The sequence below is a fragment of the Lathamus discolor genome, chromosome 3, assembly GCF_037157495.1.
Source record: "Lathamus discolor isolate bLatDis1 chromosome 3, bLatDis1.hap1, whole genome shotgun sequence".
NCBI classification, from domain to species: Eukaryota; Metazoa; Chordata; class Aves; order Psittaciformes; family Psittacidae; genus Lathamus; species Lathamus discolor.
The window spans coordinates 90,135,722-90,156,505 of record NC_088886.1 but is presented as its reverse complement, the minus strand read 5'-3'; the positions used below and the strand labels follow the sequence as shown (position 1 = coordinate 90,156,505).

General features: G+C 36.5%; 1 protein-coding gene across 1 annotated transcript in view; it reads left to right on the top strand.

Moving 5' to 3' along the window:
* The first annotated feature begins 449 nt into the window (after positions 1–449).
* Positions 450–20,784, top strand: part of XIRP2 (xin actin binding repeat containing 2) — a 39,973-nt gene continuing 19,638 nt past the window's right edge. The window contains exons 1-2 of the mRNA XM_065670622.1: positions 450–782; positions 19,671–19,824. Of these exons, the coding sequence (XP_065526694.1) occupies positions 450–782; positions 19,671–19,824 (487 nt within the window). The remainder of the gene's footprint in view (positions 783–19,670; positions 19,825–20,784) is intronic.

Here is a 20,784-nt window from a genome sequence, read left to right as displayed (position 1 = left end):
AGCCCTTCACTCTACTAGCTGCATTAAAATGCTGTGTCTTATTCTACACTACTGACAGCTGTATCAAATCTAAAAGAAACCAGCAGTCACCTGTCACAACACCTTTCAGTGCAGCACACACTAATCACCAGGAACTTATTCATTAGCCCCACTTTGTTTGAATTTCTCCCTAATTGTGTGCTTGCTGCTTTTCCCTTCATGATAGACAGCAATTCTGATGGGAAGCTTAAAAATAAAATAGCTAAACACCACCTTTAATTCACTTTTTAATTAACATATTCCTGCTGTATAAACACACTGAACCCTATCACTGACTCTTACCAGATCTGGTCTTACTGGATCTCACTTTCCACTGGGAAGTGGCTTCTGTCCCAGCCATCAACCTGTGCCTTGGCCTGTCCTTCAACCCACAAGGGCTATCAAGCCACCCTGTGGTGGCCTTTGCTGGCATGGTGGTACCTGTCTCTGACCCCAGGTACATGTTGCATTGGCAGGGCACGCTGGAGCTGGCAGACTTGCCCCTGCAGAAGGGCTCCGTGGAGCTCCTCAAGCAAAGATGGGAGTCTGCCAATGCTATGAGACCGGGCCAGTGCTCATCAGCCCCAATGTCCCTGACGCTGGATAAGATGAGCTGCAGCAGCACCAAGGAGAAAGTGCCAGCAGACCGCAGGAGGACAGACATGTTCAAGGAGGAGACCCTAGCTGGCCCTCAGCAGGCTGAACACTTCCCCATTACTGTGGAGGAGCTGCGGAGCCACTTTGAGGCCCTGGGTGGCAAGAAGGTAAGTGCCTGGGCTGGGCACCTTGAGGGCATGGAAATGGGCCCCAGGGCTGCAGGTTGGTTTCCCCTCACGTCACCCCTCTCCTGTGGCCCACTGGGGGTGGGCAGTACCCACCACTGCTCCCATGGATGGCCTGTTGATAACTTGGATCAGTATGTTAATACTTTCTTTATTCCATAATGTTATTGGTCTGGATCATTTTAATAGTTGCTGACTAGTGCTATCTTCCAGCCTTTCAGGTAAGTTGGTGTGCAATTGTGCTTGCCCAGTGCTTTTGGGGTGGGAGGGGGGAAGAGAGAAAAACAAGATATGATGGCCTGAGTGATGAATTCTGAAATGAAACTATTTACAAACACTCTAAAACTTTCTCAAGCAATTGCCTCTTATTTGTAGCATGGTGTTAACTCCCTTTCAACTGAGAAACCCCTTGTCACTTCAGCCATAACATGACAGACCTGGACAAATTGCAACCTTTATTTGTCATCAGATTTCTGTCTGAGAAATGTCTGTGATTTCTTTAAACTATCTGGGGAGATGCTAGGCTTTTTTGAAGGTTAAAAAATGCTTCAAAGAAGTTTAGGATACTGAAAAGATTATTAGTAATCTTAATTAGGGCAACCTCGTTTGTTTTTGCAGCTAAAAAGCCTTTCACCACACTTCGCCTCTTCTGCACGAAACTAAAATATCCCTGCAGGTTTTGATCATTGACGGAATATTTTATACCTTCCACATTGTAATTCCTTGCTTCTTGTTCAGTTATCAGGTTAAAAAATCCCAAACATAAATAAATAAAAAATCCCCTTTGAATATTTTTTCCCCACTTCTCAATCAAAGATATACTAAAACTTGATGTTAAAACTCTGTGTTTTACCAACCACTAACTGCTGCAGGATAACTCTGCCAGTCCATGTACTCAGACATTTACCCATTTAATTTTAATGCCCAGAGTGATTGAAACATTTTTTGTTTAAATTGGTTATCTGGTCCAGAAACTACAGTTCAGAATAATGCATGCTGACCATGACATAATAGCTGGATTTTGCACAGAAATTATAAGATATTAGAAAGCTTTTTAATGTGAACAGCAAAATAAAAATTCATGTGATTCATGAAAAATCTTTTTATCAGCTTTAGACACATAACACAAAAAGTAGCAGTTAAGACTTTATGGGATTATTGAGCACTTTAAAGACCATATGAAATAGTCATAGACTGCTGCTAGGTAGCATACTCAAATGATTTTTAAGGTGCAGACCTTTCTGGCTGATCTTAGTCATTTTTTAATAACAGCAAAATAAACTTTATTTCCTATAAAGCAGTACTTTCTTTTAACATTACAGACACGATCATTCTTAAAGGAGGAATTGGTCCTTTTTTTAATCTTATTGATACAAAGAGCTCCTTATTTAGTGAAAAGCGGTAATTTTTCAGATTTAAACAGCATTCTTCACTTGACAGGATTGCAGACCTTTATTAAATATTAATTACCAAGAAAGTAAAAGGACTCCTTACTCCCAGTCTTAGAACTATTATACCAATTATATATTACTTTGGTTTAAATATACTTAAGGTTTCTTCATAAAATTTGCTACTGTTCTACCTGCAAATACTTTGAACTCATGTGCAGCTTAGAATCTCATCATCAATATTATTATTTCACTGATACACTTCATAAAAATTATTTCCAAGTATATCTCTTTGCTAGGTGTTCTTCCTCCAAGTGGAAAGCTATCATTTCTAATACAAAAGGGAAGCAGGTTCAGTAAAAAGGGTGGCAGGTGGGGGAAAGGGTCAAGGAGGAGTTACTTTCCTCTCCCTTATAATTTCTTTTACCAAGAGTGCTGCATATGAAATATATTTGATTAGTGCTCTAGTTAAAATATTTGTTTTATCCTGGCCAGCCAGAAAAGAAAAAAGAGGTGTGCTCTACAAAGAGTATGCTTCCTTGCTAAGTCACTGAAACTAATGCAGGAATTGCAACTGTTAAGATGCAGTTTATAAGCAGATGGTGCTTATAAACTGGGAAGTGGTAAGGGGTAAAAAAGCATGAGGAACAGGTTCCTTTTTCAGAATTCAAGTGGAAAAGTTTGAATTCTGTAACCCTGTTCAGGTAGCTGTCTTAGAAAATGAGATCCATGTTGCCTTTGAGGATTTATTTTCCCAGCCTTTTAAAACATCTTAAAGTTTCCAAGACACAGTCAATATGAAATGCAGAAAAATTGAATCTGCATCATAAAAGGCTTTCACAATGTTAGCATTTCAACATTTTTTCTTAAACATTTCAATATTAATTTCAACATTTTTACTTAAAAAGAAATATCTGTGAGTCTACAAAAACTGTAGACATCCATATCAGGGGTTTCTGATGCTGAAGAAGTATGGATACTCAGGTCATTCACTTACAAATCTTAGCAACACAGACCAAAAGCAGCACTGACAAGGTTTCAAAACAATCTGTAGGCATAGAAGGTCTGTGAAAGGATAGATTATTTCAGTAATCTGAAAAGTTGGAGCCAAACTGATGCTGGTGCTAACAATGGCATTAACATCTACATCCAAGATCTTACGGCACAAAAAAAAATATGTACAAATTATGAATTCCTCCACTCATAACAGTGAATAAGCATGAAAAAATAAAATTGTGTGAGATAAATTTGATCCACAGCAATCTCAGGCTTGCATATACAAAACCTGGACTTTTTTCAAGGCTTTATACATGCACACTGTGTCATGTTTCAAATTAGCAACCTGAAGGTATTTAACAGTGCATATTAAGCATCTAGTGTGTATCTGGCTAATGAGAAAGACCCTACATGTTAGAGGTGACAAAGTAATTTATTACTATTAATGAATGTTAATCATTTTAGCAATTGAATATTAAACCATGAGACAAGATATTTGTCATGAAAAAACAAAAGCCATTTAGTATGTCTTCAGAAGACACATTTTTACCACAGTTGTATCAGTGATACAAAAAAATACATGTATCACAATATAATGCAAAGCTATGCCAAGGTTTTAGCAAACTGATTGCTTAAGATTCAATTTCTTTCAGCCATAGTACACTCCCACGGGTAGGAGGAGTGAAGAATGGGGAATGAGCTGATGTATTTTCCTTGCATTTTGTAGTGGTTTCGCTCAGAAGCAATCAAGGTTAGAGCAAAGTTAGAAATGGCTATATGTAAAACTTAGTCAAAGCCGTAGAAATTACAGTGGGATTTTTAAAATGTAAACAGAATGTCTTCTAAGGCTTGGTACCAGCTATCTATATTACAGCTGCATTATGTATAAATGAACATGCCCATTAGCCTTATGATCAGAAAAAGACCAATGACTGTTGTAATCCTGTTTAAATGGGCAATTTCTTGACTTCTCAGGCTTCCGAGACTATGGCTTATTTTATTTTATTATTTCAAAGGAAAAATAGATTTCATTCTAAAAAGGCAAAATACCACTGACAAAAAGATTCCATAACCTCTCATTCAGGTTGCATTTCCATTGCAGTGCTGTTATTTGTATATGAACAAAATCAATAGAGAAAAATCAGGGCAATTAAAGAATGTTAACACATGAAGTGACTTCTAAACAATTAGCTCAATCATATAAAGAACCCTCTGCTGGTTCAAAAGTGAAAGACACTACTAGAAGTATCTGCAAATGTATTTAGAATTTTGGCACATTTTTCTTCCTGATGGCAGCTAGGAAAAAATCTATGCCCAATCCTATTTATTTGAATGGAATTAACACTTCATCTTGCAATAAGGTAAGACAGAAAAGAGTAAACAGAGTCAGGGACTGAGTTTAGTAATTTCGAAGCTAAATCACTTGAAGTCAAATTACTTTTGCCTGAGTTTATCCAAGTGGAACTTGGATGTATTTCCTTTTTAGGAGCATTAAGAAGTTAACAATTAAGTCTGTTGCTGGAGCCTTTTATGGAAAGCCTAAGGTATCAGGCCTCTCCGTATACCTTTCCATTATTTAGAAATAAACTGATGTCTTGTTCTTATAAAATGAAAAGTATTTTCCCCTTCCTTATAGGAAAAAAAAGTTTCTTAAGAATAATATATTAAAACATCAAATTACTGTACTGACTTATCATTCCCATAAAAAAAAAAAAGTTTATTAGCACTCAAAGACATTAGAATGTTAAAGCAACTAAGGACTGTTTGCTGCAAAGTGATTATGTAAGTTTTTCAAGCATCCCAACTGGGAAAGTAATTTCATGCTTACTTTTTAGAGAAACCTAGTCAAAGAACTCATTAAAACCATTCATTTAAATAATCTGTTATATGTTCATTAAACTGTGCCCTTTGCAGAAAACATATGAACTGCAGCCAGAAAGTAAATAAAGGGAACTGATGCTTAATGTGAAAGATTAGACCTTTGTTAGAATTGTTTAAATAAGCAGCATCTTTCTCTTAACACTCTCAAAAATTTTTATAAGAATTTAGCAAAGCCATGTAATGCAGAAAAGAACAGAAACACCATGACAACTGTGGGTCAGCTTTGTAACCTGTTATCACTTGCATCGTTTGTATTTTTGTTACGGATGAATGAAAGCAAATAGCGAGGAATGCATGGAATGGCCAAAAGATTACCCTTGCTGAAAAGCTTGATATTGAAAGGAGTGTTGTATGGTCAGCCTTTTGGATTTTGGCTTCACACCTTTCTTAGCTCATTCTTTTCCCTTTTTTTTTTTTCTTTTTTTTTTTTTTTTCCACATAAAGCATACCTCCCTATGTTTTCATAAACTTTTTTCTAATGGCAAAAGATTCCACAACAAGGAAAGGCAACTTTGTCTGTGGAACTTGAATATGAAGAACAGGTTTTGGTAACAATTAATTTTTTCTCCTATAAGGGGGAAAAAAAAACCCCAACTTTTCTTCTGTGCTTTACTTCCTCAGTAAATATATCAGCTCTTTACAGATACCTTACAAATCATCTGAAAAGACAATCCTCTTCCCACTTTGGTTATTCTTAGTTGATTCATCTTTGAACTGGACTGGTGGCTTTTCACTTCTTTTGCCTTCCTGAAAACTGGACGTGTTGACAGATTTCTTACTGTTCTCTGCAGTGTTCTACATCAGCAAAAAAGTGTTTTGCATCAGCAAAAAGAGCTATTTTGACAGTGGGAATGGAGCTTTCGAAATCTCCTTTATTCACAAACTGTTCCCATGAACCATCGCAGTACAGTGTGTGTGTATATAACATGTATACACATATGTACATGTATATATATTTAAAAGTCTTCTCAAAGGTACTGCTGTTCCTTCCTGTTTAATCAGTGAATTCCATCCCAGTGTACCACCTGCAGTTCCTTAGTTGTTCTGAGCTATTTTCTGTGTTAGTTACACTGCTATAATTCCATTGCTTATATACCCAGAAGCAACTATTCTCTTGAGAGTGTACCTGCCTTCCTCAAGGTGTCACACGAAACTGTGCTTGAAATTGGCACAAATGAATGACACTTGTGACGACTCAACATTTCAGACCTTCTTCTCCACTATGCCCCTGTTACTTAGTTTCTCTAGTGGCCCACGCTGCTAGTTTCCCTAGTTGCCCAATTATTAAATACCTATGCTTGTGCCAAACAAGTTATATTATTTTCCTTTAGCAGACACTTGAGAATGCTCTTATTCTTCTGCCCCCAGTTCAGCTTTACCAATTTTTGTGTTTTATTTGTGGACAGTGGAGGAAACAATCTCTAATAGGATCTTACCTTAAAAGGGTAGAATCATTCACTTTTCCTCGCAGTCAGGAATGTTAGTGTTCAAGCTATAGCAACGAGGAAGCTTGCTAGAAAAAAAGGAACAGTTCAGTTGGAACATTGAAATGTGTGTCACCAGTTCCTTATGAGAAATTAAATTTGGGTTTAGTCTCATTTATGTATTAAGTACCGCTGAGGAGGCTGCATTTTTATAAGGAACAGGATGGGATGGACTATAGTCCTAAACCATCAGCCAAACTTTCCAAAGGAAGTCTCTTTTGTGCTGAGATTTAATAGATATGGGGTTTGCCTCTCAATATTCTTCTTACTTATTGCTTATTCAGAATCCACGAGCATTCATCATGTATCGTGTTGTGGATGAGGGTGGCTTATTACAGGATCGCTTGCCTTCAGCGAATTACAATGATTTCAGGTGTGGGTCTTATTTTTGTCTGATTATTGTCTGAATCTATTCCTTACATTCTTTCTGTTCCAGTCCTAAAAAAAGACTTCTTGCCTGCTTTTTTGGCTGTCATATTTTTGATTTGAAGAGGCTCTTTTCATTTGTTCTGATGAGTTGAGTCTCATGTGGAGTACAGTTAGCTAATAGAAAAAAATACTTTGACTTTCTTAGGAAGGCAGTCTAAAAATATGAAATATATTTCTGGAACAGGGAAGCATTTAAAAAGAAGTACTTCAAAAAACACATAGTACATTTTTTGCCACAAGATTAAGTCCAGTTTGGTTTTTGTGTGCTGTTGAAGACAATCACAATTCCATGATTACATGGTAACAAATATCCCTAAAAAGTTGCATATATATACAGCAGTTTAACAAGTATTTGAAAGTCTAGAAAGCAAGAAAATTGCATAATCACAGAGACTTTTTAGTAACACGAGCTTCTGACAGTTTTTTCAGGACTTCAGTCTGTATGGCTGCAGATATGATGTTGTTTTGCCTTTAGTTCTTTCAGTGAAGACCACTGAAGTTAAGGAGAAATATTCTTTTATTTTGTGCTAACTGAAGTTCTGCAGCTGAGCCTCTAATTTGGAAATGGAGAAAATGGAGAAGAATTTCATTCACTTCTGGAAAACTGAAGGAACTAAGAGCATCAGGTTGGGTTTTTCTTTCTAAGGGCTAATGTTGTAATATCAGGCTATTTGTAGTAGTAGAAGTGTCTAGGTATTTTCTATATGCAACACTGAAAACGGCACAGACGAAAGACCACTAAGGTGTACGAGAAATACCATGTGTCTCATTCTGCTCTCCCTCCCTTCTTTTTGGGGAGGATTTAGGGAGTGTGATTTTTCTATTTCTTTATTTTTTTTTTTTCTTTTGCGATGCACTGTAAGCTGCAATTATTCTAGGGAGAAAGAACCTGACTAACCATCCTATGAATCAAGACTTCTTTTAAGCAGTTAATTTTATTCTGAGCAGATAGAAGATTTGATATTTTTAATATTTCTTTAGAGGCTGATTTGGCAGAAATTATCTTCCTTTAAATTCAGGATTATAGCAGACTCACTAGTCTTTGGCCTAAGTCTCCAGAAGCCAGAGGAAAGCAGAAAAGCTCTGCCTTCTGTAAATGGATTCTCTCTCTGATCTTGACTGTGTGCCATTAAGGAGGCACACCAAGAGAACGGAGAAATGAGGAAAATGACCTTCTGAGCTTCTGAGGAAAGGTACACACAAACACCACCACACACCCCCAAAAAAAGTCTTGAAAGGGTTCTTTAAAGATACGGTTGCTTAGAAATTACCCAGAAGTTACATTTTAAAATCCATAGAGATCAATAAAGTTAAAACATTATAACCGAGACAGAAGTTGTATGTGATGTCCAATAGGTTTTGTAGTCTGATCTTGAGGGTGAAGAATTGTGCTTTCTGAGTCATCAAAGAAATTGCCTCTTCTCTTTCCAGACATATGAGCCAGTTAATACCTTGCTTTACCCAAGTCTGTTTTGTTGTATGGTTTTCAATCTATTAGCCAGCAGCATCAAAGCTTGATAACCTCTGTGGGAAACTGACCATAAAGCGCTTGGAAAGGCACAGCTCCTTTCCACAGTCAGTGGCCAGAAAATGATGTCTGGAAAAGTATGTTTTATTTATAACATGTTCTTTAATTTCCTCTCCAAATTTAGTTCAATTTTTAGTTTGCAATATTTTATAGACAAACTTCTTATCCTAAGCAAAAAATTTCTCAAGTATTCATCACTTGTGGCAGAAGGCAAATCGTTAAAACATTTTCACTGTCATTTTGTCGGCTGATATTTGGAACAATTTACCAGCCTGAGTTATCTTAATCGATTCTTGAAGCATGAAAGTAATGTGGAAAGATGGGAAGTAAATACGCCCATTACTAGGATGTCTTGGGAAACAGCACTTGGAGGGAAACATAACATCTGGGTTAAGTTGATTAGGAAGGAAATAAGCTTGTGACATAAAGTCTGAGAAATCCACAGGTGCTGGTATTCAGAGCAGAGCAGATCCATAAATTAAATGGGAGTGAAAGAAACATTACTTGCCGTTGCAGGGTACTTTGTGTAACAAGTCAAATTATTAAAGTTAACAATCAAATAAACACCTGCACCAAAGCATACTCACAATTACTATTTCAATAGCAAATAAAATTTCAATTTATTTTACAAGTATGTGAAATAAAATCCCCAATACGTCTACTTCTGTTATCTTTCTTCCAACCTGTATAATGTTTGTGAGGACAAACATTTCTGTTATTTTCTGACAGCGTCTAGTAGAAAGAGAAATAAACTCACAATGCTTTCTGAAGTAGTTGTCATGAGGTTAAAATAAATGGGTTAAAAATAACCATACCTGGGAGTTTCATGCTACAGTTCTGAGTCTCAATGAAAGTAGATGAATTCTTGGGTTTTCAGAGAAGTATAGCATTGAATACTTTCCACCTTTATCTGTCCAAGGCACAGGTAGAGTACCAGTATACTGGTAGAAGCCAGCATGGGCCATTAAAGTACAGGAGGTACAAATGATCTGCTAAGTACAGTTTACTACATCAGCTGTCTTAATGGAAGATCTTTAGGGTCTTCAAAAGATCCTTCAGGGATCCTTTTCACAAAGATCTCTTCTGTGCATTTCTGCTTGTGCTCCTTTAGCTCAGCACCCTCTCCTTTCATCAGCTGTACTTTTTGCTCTGCTCTTTCAAAAATGTTTGGTAAAGATGGGATCCTTTTTACATGTTTGCCACCTCAATTTAAAGGAACACGGCATGTTCTCTTAAAGCTGAGCAAACTCTAGGAATTCAGCAAATGGGAAAGAAAAATGAAAACAAAATACCGCTGCCATATTTTAACCTCGTTTGTTTTTTCTCTTTTCTCTGTCATGGTGTAATGATACGTCTGTTTAAAATGTAAGACTTTGATCAATAAAATTGGAATAGTAGATGTTACTCAGGATTAGGCAGTTTGTGAACTCTGTATACTCAGGAGAGTTCAAGCAATGTACTGCCTTTGAAACTCTTTATATGAATTTCTGCCACACATAATAAATATCACTGGTGGTCTATGGGTACAAGAAGGATCTTGTAATATCAGTCTTGAGAATCTCCCTAGTTACGCCGACTGTCTCAGAGTCTCCATCATTCACCATAATTTATAGATCATCTTGAATTCTCTGTAGCTATATCTCTTACACAGTAGCCTCTTTATACACTCGTTAATCTTCCAGTGTAGAGTATGTTTCATTTTCTCCTATTTCTCATTTTCAAACATCAGCCCAGTATGTGACCAAAGAAAACGCTATTTCTTAAAAATACAGAATGCCGATAATACCTAGTTTTACTATCTTTAATAGGTAGCAATATTGTGGGGGGAAAAACTAATTTAAAAACATGCAATGAATATGAGATAAAAAAGGCCTTTGCTTAAGATAATTAGTCAAGCATTGAAAAAAAAGAGAAGAAGAAAAAGGCAGTGAGGTGAACACTGCAGACTTCACAAAAAGTTCCCAGCATGTATATTTCTAGTGCTGTGCAGAGCAAATGACTTAGAAGATTAATTTGATGTGGCCTGTATTATTACTGAATAAATGAAAAAATATGGGTGCTTGAACACATATGGCTTACTGTAGTTTTGGAAGCAAAATCAGAGAGTACACCATATGTTCAAGTTTTTTAAATTAGTATAAGTTTAATGGAAATAAACTCATTTAAGACTTTAAAATATGTCAGCTAATCAGAGCTCTTACTAAGGCAGAGATTGTCTTTAGTTAGGCTAAGCCATTTTGCTCTTGACTACAATAGAGGGATCTGCCTGAGTTGCATGAACAACTGAAGGAAAATGCTGCTCCTGTCCTGCTTCTAAAAGTGGTATCAGTGGACGCTGGGAACCAGCATGCTCGATATTACTGGAAAATTATTAAATCTTAGAAACCAGGCAATACTTTGGAAGGAAACAAAGTGGAGGGTCAGGCAAGAAGACTGTTGTATTTGTGTGCAGCTAAAATAGAGTGCCTACTAAGACCTAGATAAATATTAGTCATTTTGAAAGTCATTTGCTTCTCCTCTCCACTAATAATTTTGTTTCTGCTTTGTTATTTTTGTTTTCTGTTCCATACCCCAACATTCTTCTAATAAGTTCCAGCTATTTGAAATAATTACAAAAGTCATGAAATTGCAAATTACTGTGGAAAATGACAACAGAAAGAATGTAAATGTCTGCAGCAATACGAGACAAAAAATGATCACATTAGAAAACAATTCTTTCAAAATCATTATTTTGTTTTGCTTAAAGGTAGACATACACTGAGGTATTTTAAGAATCTTAAAAGGTCTAAACTGATATACCTCTGAATCTGAGTAAATTTCAGCAACAGATTGTGCAAAGAAAAACATATATTGTCAGTGAATTTACAAGAAACAAACAAAAAACCCAAGCACATCCAGGCTTTCACGAAAGCCAAAATAAATACTACATTTTTCCTCTCCCATACCTGCAATTAACAGTAGTACTGATAAAATAATGTTTCTTAAATTTCCGCTGTAAAGGTGAAAAACCTGAGATACACAAAATTACTTCTCTAAATGTGCATTGTAAGCAGGGGGAAAAAAAGATAAGAAAGAACAAAAGCATAAACTTAGAGCTGACACTGGAATTTAGTACACAGCAGTGTTCCTTTTACAATTGCAATGTAAAGAAGGTACTGAGTTTATTGTAGAAGCTTTAAATAAAACTTTATTGTGCTAAACCAGAATGGGATTATTTACAGAAATGTTGGGGGTTTTAATTCTGTGGTAAAACTTTTTTCCAATTACTTTGGAATTATTATAAAAATAGAAAGGACAAGTTACTGTGTTTGACTGAAGTGTTTGGAATATGTATGTAAATAAAAAAGTGAAAAAACCAAGAGGAGATCAAAAAGGAAAACTACTGTTGAAGTATCCATAAACTATTGCTATTCTTTGAATCTTAATTTGTGCCTCCTATGCGGTAAGATAGCATTCTATGCTGCCACAGGTCATGATTTTTGGAAAAAGAACCCCAACATTAGTTGTAGTTACTAATCGCACTGGTTTAGAAACCAATTTCCATGACTTGAACCAAGCCTGAAAACTGTCATCTGTGAATGCTGGCTACAAAGCTATGCTGCCTGTACCCTCTCCAGTCTTTGTTGCAGTTCCTTCTAAAATATTTCCTATTAAACACAGCTGTCTCAGATCTGGACTCCTTATTCTGCATGTTTTGTTGGTAATGTATTGCCAGTGATTTATATAGACATCTAGTAGCAACATAGTATAAATTCTGCTTGATTTGTATGTGATTTTATTTTGAATAGCTTTAAAAAGCTGTAGCAAGATTTACTTCTACCAAGATATTTTTATTTTGGAGTTTTAATAAATTTTATCCTGATTTCTTATTTACAGATATTGTAGCTGGCCTACTTTAACGATGTTACTCAATCACTGTAGTATCACATGCTTGAAAAAGCTCATTAAAACACATTTGGTCACTGTGGCCTCAGTTTCCTTAAGTGCTTCTAAAACACACTACTATTTTGTCCTACAAAAATGCCAGTAGAGATGGACCACTGCACCGTATTTGTTTAGGAAGGAAAGTTTCTGTGGTTATTGTATGTCAGTTTAGCACAGATATTCATTATCATACTTTGAAAACTGCTATAACATTTCAAATCAACATCATACAATGAGCTAATGTAACTAACTGATAGTCTTTCCATAGGACAGAGTCTGAACAGCTCAATAATTTGATGTATGTCAAATGCTGTTAACAGTTAAAAGAATTTAGCTTTTTAGCGCAAAGATTAGGTTGTTGTTTTTTAAGTAGTAAGACCAGGGACCCTGTATCAATTTTGCTATGGTGATAAACAGCAAATCAGTGTGACTTTTGCTAAGTAAGAATGAAATCTGTATTTCAAAGCAGAATTTAGCTCCTCAATGTTTTTTCTTAGTGTAGAGCCCCATTCTGACATGGTGGTGTGGTTTAACCGCATTCAGCAACAAAGCTCCACACAGTGCCCCCTCCCCTCAGTGGGATGGGGGAAGAGAATCAAAAGGATAAAAGTGAGAAAACTCATGGGTTGAGGCAAAGACAGTTTAATAGGTAAAGCAAAAGCCATGTGTACCAGCAAAGCAAAACAAAGAATTCATTCACTATTCCCCATGTTCAGGCAGATGTTCACACATGGAATATCCCTTGAGTCACTTGGGGTCAGCTGTCCTTCCTCCCAACCTCTTGTGCACCCCCAGCGTGCTCGCTGGTGGTGTGGGGTGAGGAGCAGACGAGGCTTGGGCTCTGTGGAAGCAGTGCTCAACAATAACTAAAACATCCCTGCATTATCAGCAATTTGTGTTTTCAGCACAAATCCAAAACATAGCCCCATACTACTATGAAGAAAATTAACCACCCCAGCCAAAACCAGCACAGATGGCAATTCTGCAAATAGATCTTCCATTTCCCCAGGTTGACAACAAGCTCGTTTCAGGGCCTCTGTTCCATGTTTACAGCGAAGTTATTTTATACCCTTCCTCCAAATGAAAATACTGTCTTATTTTAAAACAGTCTGTAACAGCTGAAAAGGATAAGCATCTCAGGAACTGGTCTGGGTATAAAATGAATGAGCAGGTTCCAGGCAGCCATGGGATGTTTTTTAAAGCCTCTTGAGAAATTCTGTCTTAGTGAAGTGGTGCATTGCAGAGAATCAACTGAGCATCATGGCTTTGTCTCAACAGTTTACTTACTGGCTTCATATAGTTTACACAGCAGGTGTTATTAGCAATCCTCTGTAACAGTCACTTTTGGAGGTTTGTCATCAATCTTAATGCCATCAGCATTCCAGCAGATGGTAGACATGATTCCATGCACTCCCTGCTTCTAAATTGCACCAGAAAGGATTTCCATCATATTTTAATTAGAAATGAGAACTATATCAGAAAGAGACTTATCTCATGCTGGATTTCCAAAGGTTTTTTCTCCAGGCAGGTCAGGACTTCTACTTTTTTATATTTCACTGTTATTGAATGATTCACAGGAGATATTAACAGCTCTCTCAGCACTAGAATTAACCTCAGATCATTCCTGTGTACTCTCCAGCTAAACAGTCTCTTGTTTTGAATTGGAATTTAAGATGCCAGCTTTTTGTAGGCAATAGAAAATGTTAGGAGCCTGTCCAGCAAAGCTCTTAGACATTAAGTATAACTTGAATTGCGATTGAGAGCAATTACTTGAATAGCAACCCTCAAGTATTTTAAGCTACAATCACAATAGAATGCATTGATGGATTGAGATTTTATATAACTATTTGTAAAGCAACAGATTTAATTTCTAAACACTTATCCTACTGCTCAACTCATTCCCTAAATCACCATTCACTTATGGATTTATTATTTTCCTTTCACCTTATGCTTTTACCCTTTCTCTTTGGGTCTACTCCTACTCCTCTCTGTCATTTCTTACACATGCATTATTTTTGTGGAGGCCATATACAAAATGAAAGTGTGGTAGCTAGCTTTCCTTTAGGTAGCAGATGTAGCAAAAGTAGTTACAACATGATGGGATGGGGATAAGTGCATTTTTTTAATACATTTGAAGCTGTCCTTTAAAAAAAATTAAATACTTGGAACATTAGTAGTAGCTTTTAGTAATCTATTTAATATGCTGACTGTAAATTCCTATCCAAGGTAGTTCAGTGTATGCATAAAAGGTAGTATTAACTTGGTAAATAGTTTTCCTCTATTTAAAACTTCATGCGTTCTGGCTTACTGACTTTCAGATTAGTGCAGGACCGGATAACAAGTGGAAAATCCACTATCTAAAAGAAGCACAGTCACTCAGTAGACCACTGAAATTAGAATCTTTATCATTGGCATTTCTATAAGTAATCACAGTATATTGCTTGAAATTTGGCACAACAGTGCTTTATTCTTTTCATTGTCTACAGTATGAGATCAGAACATACAAATAGCTTCTTGTGTCACCTGTTTCTGAGAAGTCCATTCAAAAATAAAACATATCAGAGTCAGTATGTAAAACTGAAGTAATCACGATAGCAAGTTCCTTACATATAGGCAGATTTCAACAAATTATGTCGAACAAAAAATGGAATAAATGCTGTTAAGCAGGGTGCTCCACACGACAGTCCAAGTCTCAATTCAGTAATTGTCCCAACAAGAGCTCACATACGGTTACAAAAGCTTGACATGAATTGAACCCTGCATTAATCAGAAAGAAAAAATAATTATTCTTGTTTTAGTTTTCATTTGGCAACTTCTGCAAGTGTTGCATACATTAGCCTCTAATTAAGCACCTCTTGGCACTACCTCAGTGCTTTTTCGATAAGTGGCATTTATGTTAATTCTATCCTTATTAAGCAGATGTCTTTGCCATTCGCTGTCATTAGGTTGTCTGGGTAGATACCCCAATAAAACAGTATGCAAATTAAATTTATCCTGAGTAAAAGGAGTTTATGGTAATCATAATGCCTTCCAATGACTTTTTCACAGTAGGAAACAGCATCTTCAGAGAATAAATCTGAGCTCTAGCATTACAGCTGGTGCAATAGTGCAAGAAAAGTCATCCTTCAGAAGCCCCACTAAGACAGGGATATTATTTGCAAAATGGTGCTGGGGCAGTTGGAGACTGTCGTGTGGGGGACCCTGTGATAATGAAAAAGGCAGGAACAGAAGAATACATATGGACATAGAATTGGTTTGTTTGAAGGAAGAAGTTCTGGACAGTGCTAAGCACGCCGTTCCTCTGCCCCAGATTATAATCACTGTCAAAACAGCACCATCCTTACAGAGACCATGAAATGGACCATTCACCTATACAGTGATTCACCATATCAAGGATTTAAAGAATATGGATTACTGTGGAACTCTATGGTAAAAGGTAATGAACTTATGGAGAACTTATTTAGAAAGAACTGAAAGAGAAATAATGTATTTAAAATTACAGACCCACTACAATGTGGGAAAATGTATTAGCAGTCCCCCCAAATGTCTGTATAATTACAAACAGCTATTCTCTTTTGGGTACATTATTACAGGCAGTAATACAAAGAAATCAAAAGAAATTAACAAAGGTTTGTAACAATAAACGCCAGTCTCAATCTACTGAATAGGAAGCTACAATAAATTGCATTCAGTCACCTATAAAAAAAATTCATCACATGACTAGGTTGACAAATTAATATCAAGGCATAAAATCTGAAGAGAGTATTCCTAGAATTACTAATTGACACTGCTTACCAAAATCTCCAAATTACAAAAGATACCAAATAAAAACCCCACTGCAGTCTTGAAAAATGGGAATAATGCTTACTGCAAAACAAACCCTGAGACTTAGGGAAGTTTGCAGGTGGAAAAATCAAACCCTAAAGACAACAAATGGTACTATTTTGTGTCTAAGCAATTTATAAGTATTATTCCATATTTCCAGTTTTGACACATGTTTTTCTGAACACAGGAAAATAAACTGAATGAAAATGTCTTCTGCCTTAGTGGCAAACATCTCAGAGATCTGCCCATAAAACAATTTATATGGAAAAATCTCTTAAGTAGGGCCAATATTCCTGTAATTTATATTAAAGATTGAAAAAAAATTATTTTTAAAATTCCTACTAAAATATATTCCCAAAGTAGTAACGTATATAAATTTTTTAGTTCATGGAATTGCTACTGCAGAGATAAATACTAAAAAAAAAATAACACAGAAATAGTCCACAAGTTAATAAAATTAATAGAGGTAAGAAAAATGCAAATCAAACTCATATTGGTCCCTGGCTTGCAAGAATAAGAATATGGAACAGTAAATTCTGAAGTTTTTAGCTGTTACTAGTAACTACAGAAAAATGCAGCAGGAATAAAAAAACAACCCAAAACTAGATGAGCTCTTTCTTGAAGATGCCAACAGTAGCTGAAAACCCAGTACAATTTGAGTTTTCCATTTTGTTCTAATAGTGCAGAAGTCAGATCATCATTAAAGTGATTCTTGGTGTTGACTACTGGAAGCCACACAATGCTGTGGCAACACGATCCTGCAGCTGTTCTTATGTATGCCAGGTACTGGCTGGTTGCAGAACTGGAGGAGACGGACATGATCGGGCTGACCTAACAAATGCTCTGTTGCATTTTTTATTTCTCCTCTCCCTCCCGCATCCTTCATTTGTCCCCTGCATGGGCCATTTCTGCATCACAGATTGTCCATACCAGATTTCAGACATAATGGCCTGTTTTAAATAAAAAATTCATAATTAATACTGGGTTGCAATTGTACCTGATAGCCAACTCTGAAAAAGGTTACAAAACAAACAGCAGTCTGAAGCCATAGCCCTTCCCATACAAAATACTCTATTCATTTCAGCCACCTGCTGCCTCCTGATACACTTGGCATGTAAGTATCTCATTCCTCTCAGCATACCTGTGTTCTGGCCAAACTATCCTACCTGTGCTGCAACTGCCCACCTGCACTGTCATGCCTGCACTGTAACCCAGCCTGCTCTCAGAGCTTATCTTACTGGCACTGTGCCACCCTGTCATTTCTAAGTAGCAAATACAGCCTGAAAGTAGCCAGCAGGCTAGTGAGGAAGGGTATAAGGAAGTCTCATGGAGCAGAAGGACACCTGCTTTCCTCACTCCAGAAATCTTTCTTTTGCTATTATTACCCTGCAAAAAATACTTTCCATAATAGCAAAGTAAAATATGCTTCTAACTATAAAAGCAATTAGAGAATGATTCAGTTAGATTCACACTAATTATCTCCTGTAAACATGATAAATAAAAGTCAACAAACCCCACAGTATTGGTTAAGACCCCTTATATCACCTTTAAATGTAACCATGTTTAGGTTTTCCAGTGTGTTGAGTGTACCTCCTGGCCTATCTGCTAAAATTATCCACTGTATTCAAGATTACCTTTCAAGTTCAAGTTGATACAAGCAGTAGTAGCAGTGCTGTTTTCAGTGAGGGGAGGAGGAGGGAGGAAAGACTGATGTGATGTACATAACCAATGACTGGTGATACCACAGGTACTTTTGCTGAAAAAATTGGGTTTACAATACCCATGGTAATAAAACATCTTCAGCTTCTATGGTCTAATCAGTCATTTGTTTCAGTGCTGACATATCATGCAAAAATCTTTTAGCTAATCTCAAGCAAAAGCTACCATAACTCACAGAAGTAGACAGATTGTTATAAAATTATGAGTTTCCACAAGACATAACCTATTGTACATGCACAAGAAGGAATATTTTTGCAAAGAATGGCTACAGGTCAAGAAATAAAGTACAGTACATGTTTAAGATAAAAGCTATCAGCAGCCATGAGAAAAGCAGAAATTTATTAAAGATGGATGAAGCACAGTTGTCCGGGATTGCTAATGATGCATGCATTTTAAAAGTACATTTCCAATGCTTGTTCACTGTTACTTTCAAAAAATTCAAGGTGAATGTATTAATTGATTATATGCTACTGTGAAAATGGCTTCTACAATTCATTTTAAGAGTTCTATTTGAGGATGCATTAGGTTGGATGGCATTAATATTTTTTTATTATTATTTTTAAATAGTTACTGGAAAATATTGTCCAATATAAGACAATAAATTCAGAAGTCAAATTTTGTTGCCTCTTACACACCATGCATAATATCTAAATCTAAAAGCATTTAGGAGTTACTTCAGTAAAATCATAGGCAAGGGTAGCATTAAATTAGTATACAATAATAAAGCTGTCTGCAAACAATAAAAAGGAATTAGGCTAATGAAGGCAGTACATTTTGTAAACCTCTGCCATTTAAGCAATAAAGGGCTCTGGCAAATAAGTTCCACAAAATCTTGCTGGAGAGATTAATGTAGTCACCAGACCAACCACTTACACACACTTCTTTGCTATCATACCTCTTTTACAGGGACAGCAGATGTGGATCTGCTGTGAACCTTCCTTACCACCCTCGGGGTGGGTGGAGGGGAAGTATATTTTTGCTACTCCAGCTGTTTATTTAATATACAAGCAAGCCTTTACAGTTGTTGTGTCCAAGTCCATACTGAGTAGTGCATTGCATGGAAGGAGGGAGAAGCACCCCAGAAACACCAGCTTTAACACATTAAAGTCTTGCTTAGCAATAATTTACTCTTTTTCTCTTGAAGGGCTGAGGCATTATGAGATACTAATGATACCCTGTAAACTCTCTAGGAACACTAACCTGCTATTCTGATAAGCTAAATTCAGTCAGTAGGTAACAGTAGAATTGAAAATCAAATTTCTGAAACACTAATGTCCAAGCACATCTCTTCTCAAGCAATCATTTGTTGTTTTTTACGTAGTCTTACATACCAGTAAATGAAATTAATAAAATTCCCTCTGAAGTTTTCTATGTAAAAATAGTGTTTAAACAAGCAATTGATGTCTTTATTGTGATCCTTACAACCACCTACACCACTCTCTTGTGGAAGAAACCATGTGCAAGAAACGGCAAAACAATACTTCCAAGCATCACTGTCTGTTGAATGATTGATAAGCATGAATCTGCAACCTGCGGTGCTACAGAAACTTACCCTAGGGCATTCTGGAGAATGTTTTCCTGGAAATAGCACCCCCTTCTAATCTGCTGCCTCTTCATCCTCTCTCCTCTGCCCAAAACCCACACCTGTTTCCTACCGATAGCTTTTAACATGCATCCTCTTGATGTTTTCTAACAGGAAGCAGAAAATGAAAGAAGTTCACATTCACTAGCATCAAAGAGTCAGCCTGGGAGCCATTCCACCAGTACTCCAAAGGAGTCTAGTGTGAAAAGAGGGCGAGCAATCTTTGAGAAGATGTCATCAGAAAATGGCCTCAGCAACAGCTCTGAAGGTTAGTTAGCATTACCATGCTGATCTGATGTCTCACATTAAGGCGATGGTCTCTAAACCTTTCTGATGCTGCAGCCCTATCATTAAAACATTTTTGAGCATATGTGTATATGTATTTATTCACAAACTCTACTAATACATTATGGCAACATACACAAAGAGATATTAAAGATACTAAGTAGGGAGGATGGATGAAATTAAAAAAATCCTCTCAAGAATGCTTATTTACAAAAGAATTGTTCTTCTTGAATCCCAACGGATTGTCTTGCACAGCACCTGGCTTGATATATCCTAGTTTGGAGACCACTGCTTGAAAGTTTCAGAGAGTGTCTATATCTGTGTTTTGGTTTGTTTAACAGAGAAAGAACATGGATGATACAGATTTCTGACAGAAAATCACTTATCAACTTGTGAGCATCTAGGACTTAACTTCATGTAAAACAATAGATAACCCAAATAAATAGCATAAAGAGACTTGTCCACTCTGCCAATAAAATTAATAAGCCATCTACACAGTATCAACCACTATGACTCCATTCTTTTTTAAAATGAAGCGCTTAGCCTGCATGTTTAGGAATTCCAGACTCCATCAGATCAAAGGGAAAAGGAAATTACAGTGCACAAGACCATTTTTAGCTAATGCTCCTAAATTTTTTATGCTCATTGTTTATATTAAACACATGATCTTTCATAGGTTTAACTTTCAGCCATTGGTTATCTTTTTTTCTTTTGTTTTCCTTACCAAATTAAAGAGATTCTTCTTGGAAGGGTGATTATATATCATAATCATATCAGCCCATAACCTTCTCTTCCATCAACTAGATTCAGCTGTCATTATTCATGTGGGAGTATTCTTCTGTGGCTCTTCTCTACATCTTCTCAAATCCTTCAGATACCTTTTTTATAATATAGTTTTAAGGTCCTTTTTGTTTTGCTTCTCCTTTTAGACTGTCCTTTCAAA